This window comes from Eumetopias jubatus, unplaced genomic scaffold (assembly GCF_037043125.1).
Source record: "Eumetopias jubatus isolate StellerSeaLion01/CBP00866 unplaced genomic scaffold, mEumJub1_p1.0 scaffold_17, whole genome shotgun sequence".
NCBI lineage: Eukaryota > Metazoa > Chordata > Mammalia > Carnivora > Otariidae > Eumetopias > Eumetopias jubatus.
The window spans coordinates 55,941,891-55,956,179 of record NW_028274823.1 but is presented as its reverse complement, the minus strand read 5'-3'; the positions used below and the strand labels follow the sequence as shown (position 1 = coordinate 55,956,179).

The 14,289-nt window shown below is 40.6% G+C and overlaps 2 protein-coding genes across 6 annotated transcripts in view; one reads left to right on the top strand and one right to left on the bottom strand.

Annotated features, from left to right (window-relative positions):
- Nucleotides 1-642, bottom strand: part of ASCC1 (activating signal cointegrator 1 complex subunit 1) — a 105,188-nt gene extending 104,546 nt beyond the window's left edge. The window contains exon 1 of one of the 4 annotated variants that reach the window (XM_028109590.2): nucleotides 526-642. The gene's annotated coding sequence lies outside the window, so the exon portion shown is untranslated. The other 3 variants (XM_028109592.2, XM_028109591.2, XM_028109593.2) reach the window with 3 other exon arrangements.
- ANAPC16 (anaphase promoting complex subunit 16) lies at nucleotides 337-13,500 on the top strand. 2 transcript variants are annotated; one of them, XM_028109595.2, is made up of 4 exons: nucleotides 337-458; nucleotides 4,933-5,101; nucleotides 11,448-11,522; nucleotides 12,675-13,500. In XM_028109595.2, the coding sequence occupies exons 2-4, from the start codon at nucleotides 4,960-4,962 to the stop codon at nucleotides 12,788-12,790; spliced, it is 333 nt and encodes a 110-aa protein (XP_027965396.1). In that variant the 5' UTR covers nucleotides 337-458; nucleotides 4,933-4,959; the 3' UTR covers nucleotides 12,791-13,500. The 2 variants fall into 2 exon arrangements, with proteins under 2 accessions (XP_027965396.1, XP_027965397.1); XM_028109596.2 differs by lacking the exon at nucleotides 11,448-11,522.
- Nucleotides 13,501-14,289: the final 789 nt, after the last annotated feature.

Genomic DNA, 14,289 nt, shown 5'->3' with positions numbered 1-14,289 from the left:
GACAGCGAACTTCACCTGCCGAATTCCCCATAAGACACCCAGCTATGAAGCTGTCTGAAAAAAGGGGGAATAACCAATTTAAACCTGCTTCGTGGTAGTCTGGGGAGAGAGCGGAGCAGAAAGCCTGCAATGCCGTGGGGAAGGTGAAGCCCTGAATCATAAAAGCAAGCAAAAAAGCGAGCACACCAAGTCGAGTTGTTAAGAAAGAGGAACTCCGGGGCGGAAAGCAAACCGCGGTAAGGCCGGGTGAGCGCATGACCCGGAAGTCCTCTGTCGGAGCGCGTCCTCCATCCTTCTCCGCCCTGGCCACGCCCACCAGCGCGCGGGAGCCCGCACGCCGCGGGCGCAGGTTCCCTCCGCGCGGGCATGCGCACGCCGCCGTCCTCGTCGTGGTAAACGCGGCCGTTCTGGCTGGCCCTGGGGGCGGGGCCGTAGGGGAAAGTGCCAAATCCACTGAGGTAAGTGGCCGAGGGCTCAGGGACCCCCGGGAGCTTAGTGGAAGGGAGTTGATCCCTGGAAACCTACCTGCAGGGACTAGTAAAATGGAGAAGATAAGAGGAGAAACTGGAGCCTGCTGCAGAGGGAGTGTAAGGAAATTTCCTCAGGCCGCGCCGAAGAGGGTGCGCATGCGGGTCGAGGGCTGGAGCCTGCGCAGTACGGTGGCGCCAGGCGTCGCCCCCTTGGGTCCAAGCGGGGAAAGGGGAGGAAGTGTACCTTGGAGTTAGTTTGGAAACCTCTGGCGTTCTTCCCCTCTCCTTTCCAGCCCCTTTCTAGCCACCCCACCTGGTTTTAGCTGCCGCTTCCGTTTGGGTGGTAGTCCAGCTGTTTAACTGCAACGATTTGTTGATGATAGAATTAAATGATTGCTTGTAATTGCCATTACACCAGGGTACTTCCTTCAGTGTCTTTTTCATAAGGAGACTTCTAAAGGGAGGATTCTTTTTAAGAAAATAGGCATATATCCGGTAAGAAGTAGTGTTTATGAATACAAGGTCATCCCTGTCGTACATGAAGGAAATGTTTTTCATCCTGTCACTGTGGAGACAGCCATGCTGTGTCCCCCAAAGTAGCATTGCTTTCCTGTGGGGATCTCAACTGCCAATAGACTCGGCTTCCCTTAGAGGCCCAAACCCCAGACTACTTCACCATGAATATGTATTCATTAAGCAGCCTAGTGGGTGAGAGAGTTGTGTTAATACTGTAAATCTGCAGAATGAGGAAGAAAAAAAAACAATGGACCAATCCTCATGACACCCCGCTTCTCTGTCTCACGCATATAACCTTTGCTGAGCCACTAGCCCTGTGTTCTATCATTTGTTCCGCATTCATTCAGAAAACGTTCTAATCCAGGTTCTGTGCTAGGCCCCAAGGGTAGAAAGACAACTTGTTCCCCCTTTCCTAGATCAAAGAATTCTTCCTAAACTCGTGAACCTGAAAATGAATGTGACAAGTGCATTAATGGAGGGCATCTTCCCTCTTCCTGAGCAGATCCTTTTCCCTCTAGGAGCTTGCTGATTCTGTCAAATGGAGAGAATTAAAACTTTTCCCATGAGTGTGTTGGGACATACTATTGATGAAAAACTGGGATCTGCGTAGGGGAAAAAAAAGATTGAGGAGTAAATATCCATTACTAATTTTGGATAGCTGATATTGTTTACTATGCCTGTAACTATTCTAAATGCTTTAGTTATATTAACCTTTGTGATACCTTTATGAGGTAGATACTATTATTATCCCCATTTTAGAGATGAGGCAACAGAGGAACAGAGAGGTTAAGTAATTTGTCCAGAGTCATACAGCAAGCTAAATAGCAAGACCAGGACATCAACCCAGACCAAGAAACTTCAGAATCTGAACTTTAACCACTATGCTGTTTTACCTCTCACATGGCACATGATATGCCCATAAGACCATTGCTTGAAGAATGTCACAGCATGTATGCTAACGTTTCTATAGCTCAGTTTTGTTTGGTCGTCTATAACATGAGGGATTGGGTTAGATGACCTTTAAGGAATTTTGTAGCAAACATTTATTTAAATCAACAACTATTTAGTATAGGTCAAGCATTATGTTTGGTTCTCATGATCAGAGTGCCTGCCTTCATAAAGCAGTGTTTATTGTTAGTTTCACTTTACCTCCTGTTACCATCTGCTGATAGCATGCAAAATTCAACCTAAATCTTTAAAGCTAGAAATTACTGAAGTGTATTATTCTACCTCAGCAGTAAACTGCTTATTTATGTAAAAGTAGCTTTGTGCTAATTATGCACTCCAGTTTCCAACCCTGGCTGTTTTGTGTATTGAATGATAGTAGTTCTGAGTTTGAAAGAAAATGGGATGAAAGGGAATTCCTTTGATTATACCCAGTTTAGAAGTCACACTGTATCTAGCCTTTGAAGCTGTCCTCACTCTGGCAGTCCCTAGGGAGCTCCGCTGAGCAACTGATTTCAAAATATAAAAGTATGCCTTGCATTTGCAACTGAATAGAGCATTTATCAAGGTGTAGGAAAAAGATTAGAGTTTAAAGTCTTAGGTGAGATATATAAACAGTTCACAGTATGTTCTGCTCTGAACTAATGGGAAATAAGACTGAGTACCTGTCCAAAAGATGGCTAAATCATCTGTATACTTTGAATCCCAACAAGAATCCACTTAGAAATTTAGACCAGGTCCATTACTGCTTAAGTTCTGTTTAAAAGAGCATTTAGGAACCTGTCAAGGTATATTTTAAGCTAGTGTTGCCCAGAGGATTGGCTATAAATCTGCCTTGAAAAGTTGTCTCTATGAATATGAATACAATTTGGAAGTTATAGAGCTCAGAAAAAAAGAAAAGGTGATCTAATAGCAAGATTGACAGTGTCCTTAATCAATTTCTATTTTTAAATAGGCTGAAATTCTAATTATAGCAGTTGCCTTACTGTTCCCATATCCCACTTCAGTTTTAATCATATTACTTATGGACATATAATGAAATCGGAAACTAAACTCTGCTTCCCCGACAGGCTTAAATCATCATCACAAAATTAAGGAAACAGAACAGCCGGCATTTCAGAAATACACAGTATATCATTTTTCTTGCTAGGAAACTGGATTATGTATATGTAGGATTTGTATCTGCATTGCATTCCCTCATTTTTTCTATTTTTTCAAAAATAAGTTCCAACTTTTGTAACAAATGTCTTTATTTTGCAACTAGCAAAAGGAGAAAAAAAATCAGCTAAAATTCTCGGTGGCCATTAAAGAGGGAAATTCATTTTTTAAATCCTTTTAAAGTCATTTTTTTCTTTTTCTTTTTTTTTTTTTTAAGATTTTATTTATTTGACAGAGAGAGCACAAGCAGAGGGAGAGAGAGGGAGAAGCAGGCTCCCTGCTGAGCAAGGAGCCCGATGTGGGACTCGATCCCAGGACCCTGGGATTATGACGTGGGCCGAAGGCAGCCACTTAACTGACTGAGCCACCCAGGCGTCCCTCTTTTTTTTTTTTTTAATTGAGCTAAAATTCGCATAACATAAAATTAACTATTAGCCATCTTAAAGCATACAATTCGATACAAAGTCATTTTTTAGTCTAAATATTAGAGCTGTACTATCCAGTACAGTAACCACTGGTCATATGTAGCTATTTCAATTTCAGTTAATATTAAATAAAATTTAAAATATAGTTCTTCAAGGGCACCTGGCCGGTTCAGTTGGTGGAGCATGCGACTCCTGATCTCGGGGTTGTGAGTTCAAGCCCCACATAGATGTAGAATTAAAAAATTCTATTTAATTAAAACACAGTTCTTCAGTCACACTAATAGCCACATGAGCTTAATGGCTACCATATTGGACAGCACAGAAATAGAATGTTAGAACATCTCCATCATGGCAGAAAGTTCTGTTAGCACAGTGCTAGACCATTCTTTTTATTTTTTTTTTATTTTTTTTAAGATATTTATTTATTTATTTGTCAGAGAGAGGGAGAGAGAGCACAAGCAGGGGGAGCAGTAGAGGGAGAGGGAGAAGCAGGCTCCCCACTGAGCAAGAAGCCCGATGTGGGACTCAATCCCAGGACCCTGGGATCATGACCCGAGCCGAAGGCAGACGCTTAACGACTGAGCCAGCCAGGCGCCCCTAGACCATTCTTTTTGGAAAATATAAACGTCTTAGAATGTTATGTAAGTGTGTAATATAAGCTTCAGTGGCCAAGGTAGTATTTTTGTTTTGAACTTCTGTAAGGAATCGTGTATTCAGTACAGATCTTCTCATTTGCATTTGGGCTTTTTGATTTTTTGATATGACATAGGATTAAACACAGCTGCTATATTCGTAATAAACCATGAATTCGAAGATCATTTCGTGAGCCATTTTCTTCTGGTTTGGAGGTGCCACCAAGTGATCAATTTGGGTATTACAGTTGGATGAAAAAGTTTTTAAAACATTTTTAATGAAAGGACAAATATGTATTTCCTAACTAAATTCTCTTTCCTTGGGAACAGAACACAGTGTTATTCTGGAATTTTATTTGGAAAATTTTATAAGTGAATTTTTTGGTGTGGCTTTGTCAGGATATAGCCAAGACAAACTGTCCTATGAGACATGTTGTTTTATCCTCATATAATTTATTTCCTCAGTCAAATTGCTGCCTTGGCACTGCCGTATCACCCCTTCATAACCCATAAATCACCCACAGCCGATCCCAAGCGATATAAACAGTTTGCTAATGATAGGAAGTAGTGTTTAAGTAGAAAAACATAATAAACATATTTTCACTTAAAATCCTGAGAAACATTTTTGTCTGAGGCATCAGTAAAAGATTGTGGGAACAGAGAGGGTAGAAAAAGGGGGACCTAATTCTTTACTAAACTGTATGCTGGTTTTTATGGCAGCTAGAATGAAATGTTGTCAATCTCACTTCCATAAACTTGCCAATTGCTGTTTTTTTTTCTCTGTAGTGAAGTGAGAATTCTGCTAGAGAGGAAATGGCTGCCTCTTCATCATCCTCCTCAGCTGGTGGGGTCAGTGGAAGTTCTGTCACTGGATCTGGTTTCAGTGTCTCAGACCTTGCCCCACCACGGAAAGCCCTTTTCACCTACCCCAAAGGAGCTGGAGAGATGTTAGAAGGTGATCTCATGCTGCTTTTTGCTGAATAATTGGATTCTGACCTGCAATGAATATTAATTGTAAAGAAGCTATCAAGTGGATTAGAGATGAGTTTGCCCTGATTTCAGCTCCACATTTCATCTCTTGTCCCCATTTCAAATATTATGTTCAAAACACAAATCTTTCTCCAGAATCAAAATTTTGGAGCTGAAAAAGGCTTTGGAAATCAAGGAAGTCATCTAGACTTACTTAGACCCAGAAAAGTTAAAGTGATTTGACCATGTTAAAGACAAAGTCAGCACTAGAACCAGGAATTCTCTTGACTTCCTGCTCCAGTTTGCTTTATCCTGGCACCAGTCTGCCTCCCTATGATGCATAGGTTTGATGTATTTTTTCTAATGTAACTAATCTACTGATAGATTAACCTCATCAAATAGGTTCTAAGAGGAAATAAAAACTATTATACCACTCTTGTATGTGAAGATGGCTCCCCTGGCCCACTACAGGACAGTGCTGTGTGGTTTTTCTAGCACTGGAGCTGGATTTGCATCAGATCATCCACCATCTTACTCAGCATACATTTGCAAACTGGCTGGCCAAGATCAGAGCACAGGCTGTAAGCATGACACTACATTGATACCCGAAATTCATTGGATACATGTCACTATAGGAGCTAGACCAATAAACTCTTAATAGGGAGCATAAAAGTCATCTGAGAAGCTTATTTAAAATGCACATTTCTGACCCATCTTAGAGTTGCTGAATTGGTCTAGGGTGCAGCACAGAATGTTTTGACTAACATTCACGGGATGCTCGTGAAAGATTGGTCCATAATCATTAAACTGTCATGCTTTGAAAAAAGTCAGCAAAGAACCTATTAAGGATTCAAAATCTACCTGATTCTAGCACTTTTGTGCTTAGTTGTATATTGATCTTCTTTGCTTTAACTTGCAAATTTTGGTAAGTATATTTAATCTGGAAATCTCTGAAAAAAGTACAAATTATAGTTAGGTGTCAGCTTTTTGGGGTGAACTTTATTCATTTATATCAGGTGAAAAGAGTTTTGGGTTAAGCCGGGACAAACAGAAGAATCGTTTGTGACAGGGACACATGGGAAGACTGGGACCACAAGCCTCTCTAGAATTGGTTCAGATCACAATTGGTGAAGTAGATAATCAGGTAGTGTAGTTAGTGGTACATCTGAGATGTACATACTTCTGTCTTTGCCTCTTCATTTTCTTCAGTTGTGTTAGCTGAATACTTGAGTTAGTACCACTGACTCGACGTAGTGAACAATTGGGGCCTTGTTTACCATATATGGCACTAAAAATATGACTTCAGTTATATGCAGCAGAGACCTGGTATTAAGGAAGTTGCCCGCAAAAATCAAAAGTTGGAGGTACTTAGATTGCTTAATGAGTCTTAGCAGCAGTAGAGGAATCAATGTTTAACAATGGACTCTAAGATTGAAGTCATTTAAATTCTAGCTACAGGAGAAATTTAATACAGGAGGTACCTCCTTAGTCTCAAAACTATAAGCATTCTGTATCAGTGTACACCAGATTACTTGGAAACATTAAAGAAGAAAGGCTACTGAGATTAGTCTGAATGTTGATATTATAACAAGTTTTACTTCTGTCCATTTTTATTCCATCCCAGTATGCTTCATGGAGGAATGTGTTAGCTTTCTGTTGTAGGATGAGTTTATATTAGGTTTAAATTCAAAATGCAGAGTTTTAGGTTTAAGGTGTTAGCTATATTTTAAAGCTACTTACACTTAAGGACAGACTATGAAAAATTAGAGATGGTAATCCCTGAACTATCCTAGTCAAACCAAGAATGTTAAATAAGGATGTTAGATTTGGAAGCATCTTCTACCATGTTTATAGGTGATGCTATTATACAGTTAATCTAATGCACATGTACCTGACCATTTTTCTTATAGTAGTTTAATCAGATATGAAAACAGAGTAGGAAAAGTTGCCTTTTCAGAGTAAGGAAGAAAAGCAATCAGGAGCCAAGGTTGGATACTGTTTATAATCTTAACAGGTTCAACTTGATCTTGCATCCTCGTAAGTCTAAGGATAAGAAACCCAAATAATGTACTTACCATTATGATTTAACTTCCTCATGCATCCAGTCTCTAACAGACACCTCACATAAGCAATGTATACACAGTCCCCAGCTCTCCGGTGGTTTGACTTGGGATTTTTTGACTTTACCATGGTGCAAAAGCCATATGTATTTAGTAGAAAGCATACTTCGAGTTTTGAATTTTTATCTTTTCCTGAGCTAGCGATATTTGGTACAGTACTCTCTCGGGATGCGGGGCAGGGGCAGGGAGCCACAGTTCTTAGCCGCACAATCACCAAAGTAAACAACTGATAACACAACCATTCTGTACCCATACAACCATTCCTGGTTTTCACTTTCAGTACAGTATTCAATAATTTACATAAGATATTTGATACTTTATTATAAGATAGGCTTTGTGTTAGATGATTTTTCCCAACTGTAGGCTAATGTAAGTGTTCCAAGCACATTTAAGGTAGGCTGGGCTAAGTTATGATCTTCAGGAGATTAGGTGTATTAAATGCATTTTCGACTTGGCATTTTTAGCTTAGGATGGGTTTATCAGGATATAAGCCCATCATAAACCGAAGATCTGTACAGCAGTTTTCAGCATTCTTCCTGCCCTGAGCTAAGATTGTCCTTACCCAGTTTAGTGAGCAAATTAGAGACTGCCTTCCAGACCAGAAGTAGCTGAATTTTAGTGATATCATAGGCTACTAAAGTATAAATTATCTGGTATTGTCTAATTTCCTGCTGTGAAGTAATATTCTCTTAAATGAATTTGATTGCATCCTATTTATTGGAGTTGGCATGATGTTAGATTTGGGCAATTTACTGAACTTTTCACTACTTAATAACCTTTGCTTGTCCCTTAAGAGGAAAGCTGCTTGGTGTGTTACAAAGGGTTTGATTACAATTTCGAAATAGAAGATAGATTGCCCCAGGCTGACTCCTCTCTAGAGAAATTCCAGGCTTTAGACTGGTGCAGATACCACATCTAATAGGATGTGACTAAGAAGCAGTGGACTCTGTGGTTAATACAGAGCTGCACATCAGCAAAAGTGTGTTCCATAGGCATACAGAGTGGTAAAGTGATACGCAGGTACCTTTATGAAAGACTAGCTTACATCTCTTTGCTTTGAAGTTCATTGCCAAGGGAAATATGCAAATGTTATAACTTAAGCATTTTATCCTAATATAACACCTGTGATTAAATGTAAATGGGTGGTAAGACTTATATAGGAGCTTCCAGATACATCTTGGCCTGATCCTTATAGCCCATAATCCCTACTGCCTTGTGTGAGATCCTAAAGTTCGGGATCAAACTACCTGAGAGGTGGGCTCTAATGCTTTATGCTTTATTCTTTCTAAAATAAAACTTTAGTTATAATTTGACTCTTTAAGCAAGGGTATGAATAGGATAATGAACACTGGCATATTTACATAAGAAACTGGACAGTCAGTATAATATTGAGTTAATTGAAAATAAAAATTTTTTGCTCAGTTTAGATGATCTGCTCACAAATGACTTCCATTCAAGCCAGAGGAATAGGGGAGGGAGGAGGAGATAGGATCATATACCATATAGTACAATATACAGAAAAGAGGTTGAATTTAAAGAATATAACAACACTCTTCCTAAGGTGTATAACACTTTGTGAAATAACATTTTGAAATAATACGTAACATACGATGTATACATTAATACACAATATATATGAAAATAATTACATTTTCATTTCTTTTTTACATCAATTTTGAATATAATATTGGACAGAAACAGGACGCCTGGGTGGCTCAGTCGGTTAAGTGTCTGCCTTTGGCTCGGGTCATGATCCCAGGGTCCTGGGATCGAGTCCCATGTTGGGCTCCTTGCTCAGCAGGGAGCCTGCTTCTCCCTCTGCCTGCCACTACCCCTGCTGTGTTCACTCTCTCTCTGTTTTTCTCTATCTCTCTCTCTAAAATAAAAAAATAATGTTTCCAAAAAAAATATTGGGCAGAAGCTCTCTTAGTTGTATATTCAAGCCATTTGGATACAACATCTATGGTTTTATTGTTCACCATGTCAGTCTTTTTTTTTTTTTTTTTAAGATTTTATTTATTTAGGGGCACCTGTGGCTCAGTTGTTGAGCGTCTGCCTTCGGCTCGGATCATGATCCCAGGGTCCTGGGATCGAGCCCCACGTGGGGCTCCCTGCTCTGTGGGAGGCCTGCTTCTCCCTCTCCCACTCCCCCTGCTTGTGTTCCCTCTCTCGCTGTGTCTCTCTCTGTCAAATAAAATCTTAGAAAAAAAAAAGATTTTATTTATTTGTATGTCAGAGAGCACAAGCAGGGAGATTGGCAGGCAGAGGGAGAAGCAGGCTCCCCTGCTGAGCAAGGAGCCCAATGCGGGACTCTATTCCAGGACCCTGGGATCGTGACCTGAGCCAAAGGCAGATGCTTAACCGACTGAGCCATCTAGGTACCCCTCTTTTTTTTAAGGTTTTTTATTTTTAAGTAATCTGTACACCCAAGGTAGAGCTTGAACTCACAACCCCAAGATCAAGAGTTGCATGCTGCATGCTCCACCAATTGAGCCAGCCATGCACACCAGTCTTTTTTGTTTTTTTCTTTTAAGTAGGCTCCACGCCCAGCATGGAGCCCAACGCAGGGCTTGAACTCAAAACGCTGAGATCAAGAGTCGAACACTTAACCAACTGAGCTCCCCAGGCACACCACCATTCTTTTTTTTTTTTTAAGTAAGCTTTAGGCCCAGTATCAATTTGAACTCAGGACCCCAAGATCAAGAGTCACATGCTCTACCAACTGATCCAGCCAGGCACCCCTCACCATGTTAATCCTAAAAATAACTCACGTTATTTTACCAGCAAAAATGGGTTTATTCAGGAATAGCAAGGAATTGCAACTGGGAACAGGCAAGCAATGGCAAAACCACAGGCAAGTCTAGAGAACAAAGGAGAGGAAAGTGGGGAGTTGGGAGAGACTATATTATAAACAAAAAGTCCATTGGCACAAACTAGGCATTTGTGAAGTGTAACGGCTTTTCATTGGCTGAGTTGTGACAGTTTCTCATTGGCTGGGCTATTGTCTGGCAAGGAGAAAAAACTTTCTTCATCATGCTAGGGTAGCAAAATAATAGACTTCTTCCTGCTGGGAAAGCAAAATTTGCCTCTACCTGTTAGAGTCTACAATTGACCAGAAGTGTTAGGGTGTGAGTGCTCCCCCTTCTGGCCTCCTGACTCCATTTCAAATGAGGTTTCCTTTATTTCTACAACCAGGACTTCAGAAACAAGGTCATCCTTGTGTGAAACTCAGCATGAAGCCAGAATGTGTTAGTCCTAGCTCCTTGTCACTTAATAGCTGGCTGACACGCCAACGCATGATTGATGGGTGAGTGCTTGACACCTAGTAGTGCTGGCATAAACTACCATGTAAAAAAAGACAGCTGTGTCCTCTCCCTCCATTTGTTTTAGGATTTTTGCAATAAGACACCTTCCCCAAATGGTGTCTGCTACTCTTCTAAAAGTCACATTTTCCTATATGAGCTCTATGTCTTTTGGGGTATGTTTTGCCATATCAGCCCTTGTCTGACAAGAACATGAACTAGCTTATGTTTCACAATCAACTTCCCAGTGTTATTGTGACTGAATTAGCTATCTTCTTATTGCCAGTTCTTGGCACCAATACAATGCTAGGTTCTGAAATTGCACCATACTCTTATCGCCATGCAAATTGCAGTGTTTTGGTTCAGTTGGAAAATCAAGGTTACAATTTGCGTTTACAGAATAAGATTTCCCAGCAGTGCTTTGCAATGGTCATAGTGATGTAATTTGATATATTAAAAATCAACAACAGCTATTTCCCCCTCAGCTTTACTTTTTAGAGTTTTGATGGGCCTTTGTTTTGTGATACCACGGGGGCCACGTGGCCAGATATGTCTGATGTCAGTGTTCGCCTGACATGCGGAATGAGAGAACATTAAGAAACTGTCAGGTTGGGAGGGGAGAAATGTTGACCAGGACATCACACTGAGGTTTCTTATTTTTGTTTTCTTAAACATTATTTTTAAACTGAGACAAGTAGAGGGACTGTTGTAATTTTCTAGGTATATAAGAAGTAGTTTTTAAAGCAGACAGAGCACTGTTCGTTCTCAATGAAACAGAAGCCCTCTTCGTAAACACTGAAAACCAGACCCTGAATGTGAAAGCAGGGAAAAGAATAGGCACATTTACATGGTTTATCAGAAGCCATAAAACCCTTAGAGCCCATTAAAACTTTTCCTCTTCTGTTTGTAGATGGCTCTGAGAGATTCCTCTGCGAATCTGTTTTCAGTTATCAAGTGGCATCTACACTTAAACAGGTGAAACATGGTAAGCACATGAGTGTTTTGTACTAACTGTGAGAATAAGTTGGGGGGGGAGGATTCAGAAAGATCAGTGTACTTTGTGACAAAAACTCCTGAATCTCAACAAAGCTGTTTAAGTGAACTTTCTAAGTTACCTGCAGACAGGGGCGCCTGGGTAGCTCAGTCCTTAAGCGTCTGCCTTCGGCTTGGGTCATGATCCTGGGGTTTTGGGATCGAGCCCCGCATCGGGCTCGTTGCTCGGCGGGAAGCCTGCTTCTCCCTCTCCCACTCCCCCTGCTTGTGTTCCCTCTCTCGCTGTGTCTCTCTCTGCCAAATAAATAAAATCTTTAAAAATTAATTAATTAATTAATTACCTGCAGACAAAAACATCCTATGGTCTTAAGCCAGACAAAATGTCCACATTGAGGCTCAAAGCTGAAGTCAAGAAGGTTTAGTTTTCTAGAGGAGTCAATGCTCCCTACTCCTCTTGTGTTGCTTTTTCCTCCCCTTTCTGAAAGCTTTTGTTGTCCTCTACTGGTTACCATCATCATCTTCATTCTTCAAGTATTTATGTAATACCTTATGGTCTGTCTGCACTCTCAGATCCTGGTAGCACCTTTTCTGTGGCCTTCATTTATGCATCAGGGCACTATGTACCCCCACAGACCATTTCTCCATTGATGGCATAATGTGGGAGGAAAAGCTGCAATTACCTGGAACTCTAGGATATTAATACACAAATCCCTATGACATGGAGGATAACATACTCTTTTTTTTTAAGATTTAATCTTTTGACTAACATAGAATAAGACCCTAACACTTGAATATTGAAGGAAAAAATCCTTCTAGAAATTTTTTTTAGATGTTTATCTTTTTTTTTAAGATTTTTTTTTATATATTTATTTTAGAGAGAGATCACAAGCAGGGGGACGGGCAGAGGGAGAGGGAAAGAATCTCAAGCAGACTCTGTGCTGAGCACAGAGCTCAATGTGAGGCTCGATCTCATGACCCTGAGATCATGACCTGAGCCAAAACCAAGAGTTGGACACTCAACCCACTGAGCCAGCCAGGCACCCCCTTCTAGAAATTATTTTTAAACCAATGATCACGTTGGTGGTTGGTGACTGTCTCATGGGAAATATGTTGTATTATATATTGCCTCCTTGACTCTTTACAGATCAGCAAGTTGCTCGGATGGAAAAACTAGCCGGTTTGGTAGAAGAGCTAGAGGCAGATGAGTGGCGGTTTAAACCCATCGAGCAGCTGCTGGGGTTCACACCCTCTTCGGGTTGACCTTGCCAGGATGGTCAGCTCTGGTGCACAGCAAGTGCAGGGCCAGCGAGGGACTTTTCTTGCAGCATACGCAGCCATCCAGAGATTCACAGCTCCATTGCTGAATTGTTAATTCACATCCATACTTGGTTTCTCTGTATCTATCCACAAGCAACAAATACTTAAATGTGTGATCTTGCAGGGAAAATTTTTGTTTATTTGTTTAAAAAAGTATTGAGAATCAGATTAAGACAGTTGGCATCAGAGAACCAGAGGTTTGGGTTTAAGAGATATTTATAAACCTTTACAAGCCAGGTAGGACACATACCAGAATTGGCCCACTGAATGACGTCTCTCCTGTCATTCATGCAGTGCCTGGAGTCCTCACCAGTCAAATCCAAGATCAGGATCGGGAGTTACAAAACACAGTGTTTCTGACCTAAAACAATTCTTGCAGATGAATGTGATTTCAACTCAGGACCTGTCCAAATGAGGAATTTTAAAATGTTTGGGTTTTTTTCTATTTTTGGACATCTAATTCTATAGATTCTAACTTTTTCTAACCTCTTCTAGACATGCCAAATACTGGCAAAAAGAATTCTTTTTGAATGTTGAAGCACTTGTAAAAATAAATCGGTGAGCAAAATCCTTTTAAACACAGAAATCCTGAGTTCATCTTGTTGGTGGGCCCAAGCAATTCTGTAGCAAATAAATCCTTTGAAAAAGCTCCAGATTGGTTCCTTTATCCTTTCAAAGTCTCAGGGATTTGGGATGGGGGAAGAGGTCAAATTACTTTTTATAAAAAGGGAATCTAGGGCGCTTGGGTGGCTCAGATGGTTAAGCGTCTGCCTTCAGCTCAGGTCATGATCCCGGAGTCCTGGGATCGGGTCCCGCATCGGGCTCCCTGCTCCTTGGGAGCCTGCTTCTCCCTCTGCCTCTCTCTCTCTCTGTCTGTCATGAATAAATAAATAAAATCTTTAAAAAAAAAAAGGAATCTAAAAACATTTCTCTTGAGCAAGTGATAGATTTCCTTTATCTCAGGGGTATTTGTCTTTACAGAACTCTATGAATTTAGTAGGTTTTCACACCATGATATGAAAAACCTGGAAAGCTAAGGGATGGCCTTTGTTCTCCCTCACAGGACCCCCCGGGGTCCACACTGTACACTTAGGAAAATGATTTATTTTAGATTGTATGCTAATTTTGCCTTGATAACATTTGTCTTTCTCCTCCTTGATCACTTGCACCTGACCTACTTAGAGTTGCTTAGTTATGAATAAATACAATCCCAGTAGCAATTGGCCCTGATCTCAGGAGTTCAAAATGTTTAACACATAACTACCTGATAAGGAGGTGGTGACCATTGAGTCAGTAACCTGACTCAAAGAATCTGAGTATGGGGATGTTGAAGACCTACTCATGGTCACATAGCCCAGGCAGAAGGAAATCTTGGAACTTGGAGATTTCAGTTGATTGATAATTCAGCCCACTGCTCTCATCTCTAAAGCAATTCAGAGCAC

What these genes read in the sequence shown, in the direction of transcription:
- ANAPC16 (XM_028109595.2), top strand. Translation starts at nt 4,960, where the DNA reads ATGGCTGCCTCTTCATCATCCTCCTCAGCTGGTGGGGTCAGTGGAAGT. An exon ending in AGCTGGAGAGATGTTAGAAG is followed by an intron (nt 5,102 to 11,447) that starts GTGATCTCATGC and finishes TTCTGTTTGTAG; the next exon opens with ATGGCTCTGAGAGATTCCTC. An exon ending in ACTTAAACAGGTGAAACATG is followed by an intron (nt 11,523 to 12,674) that starts GTAAGCACATGA and finishes GACTCTTTACAG; the next exon opens with ATCAGCAAGTTGCTCGGATG.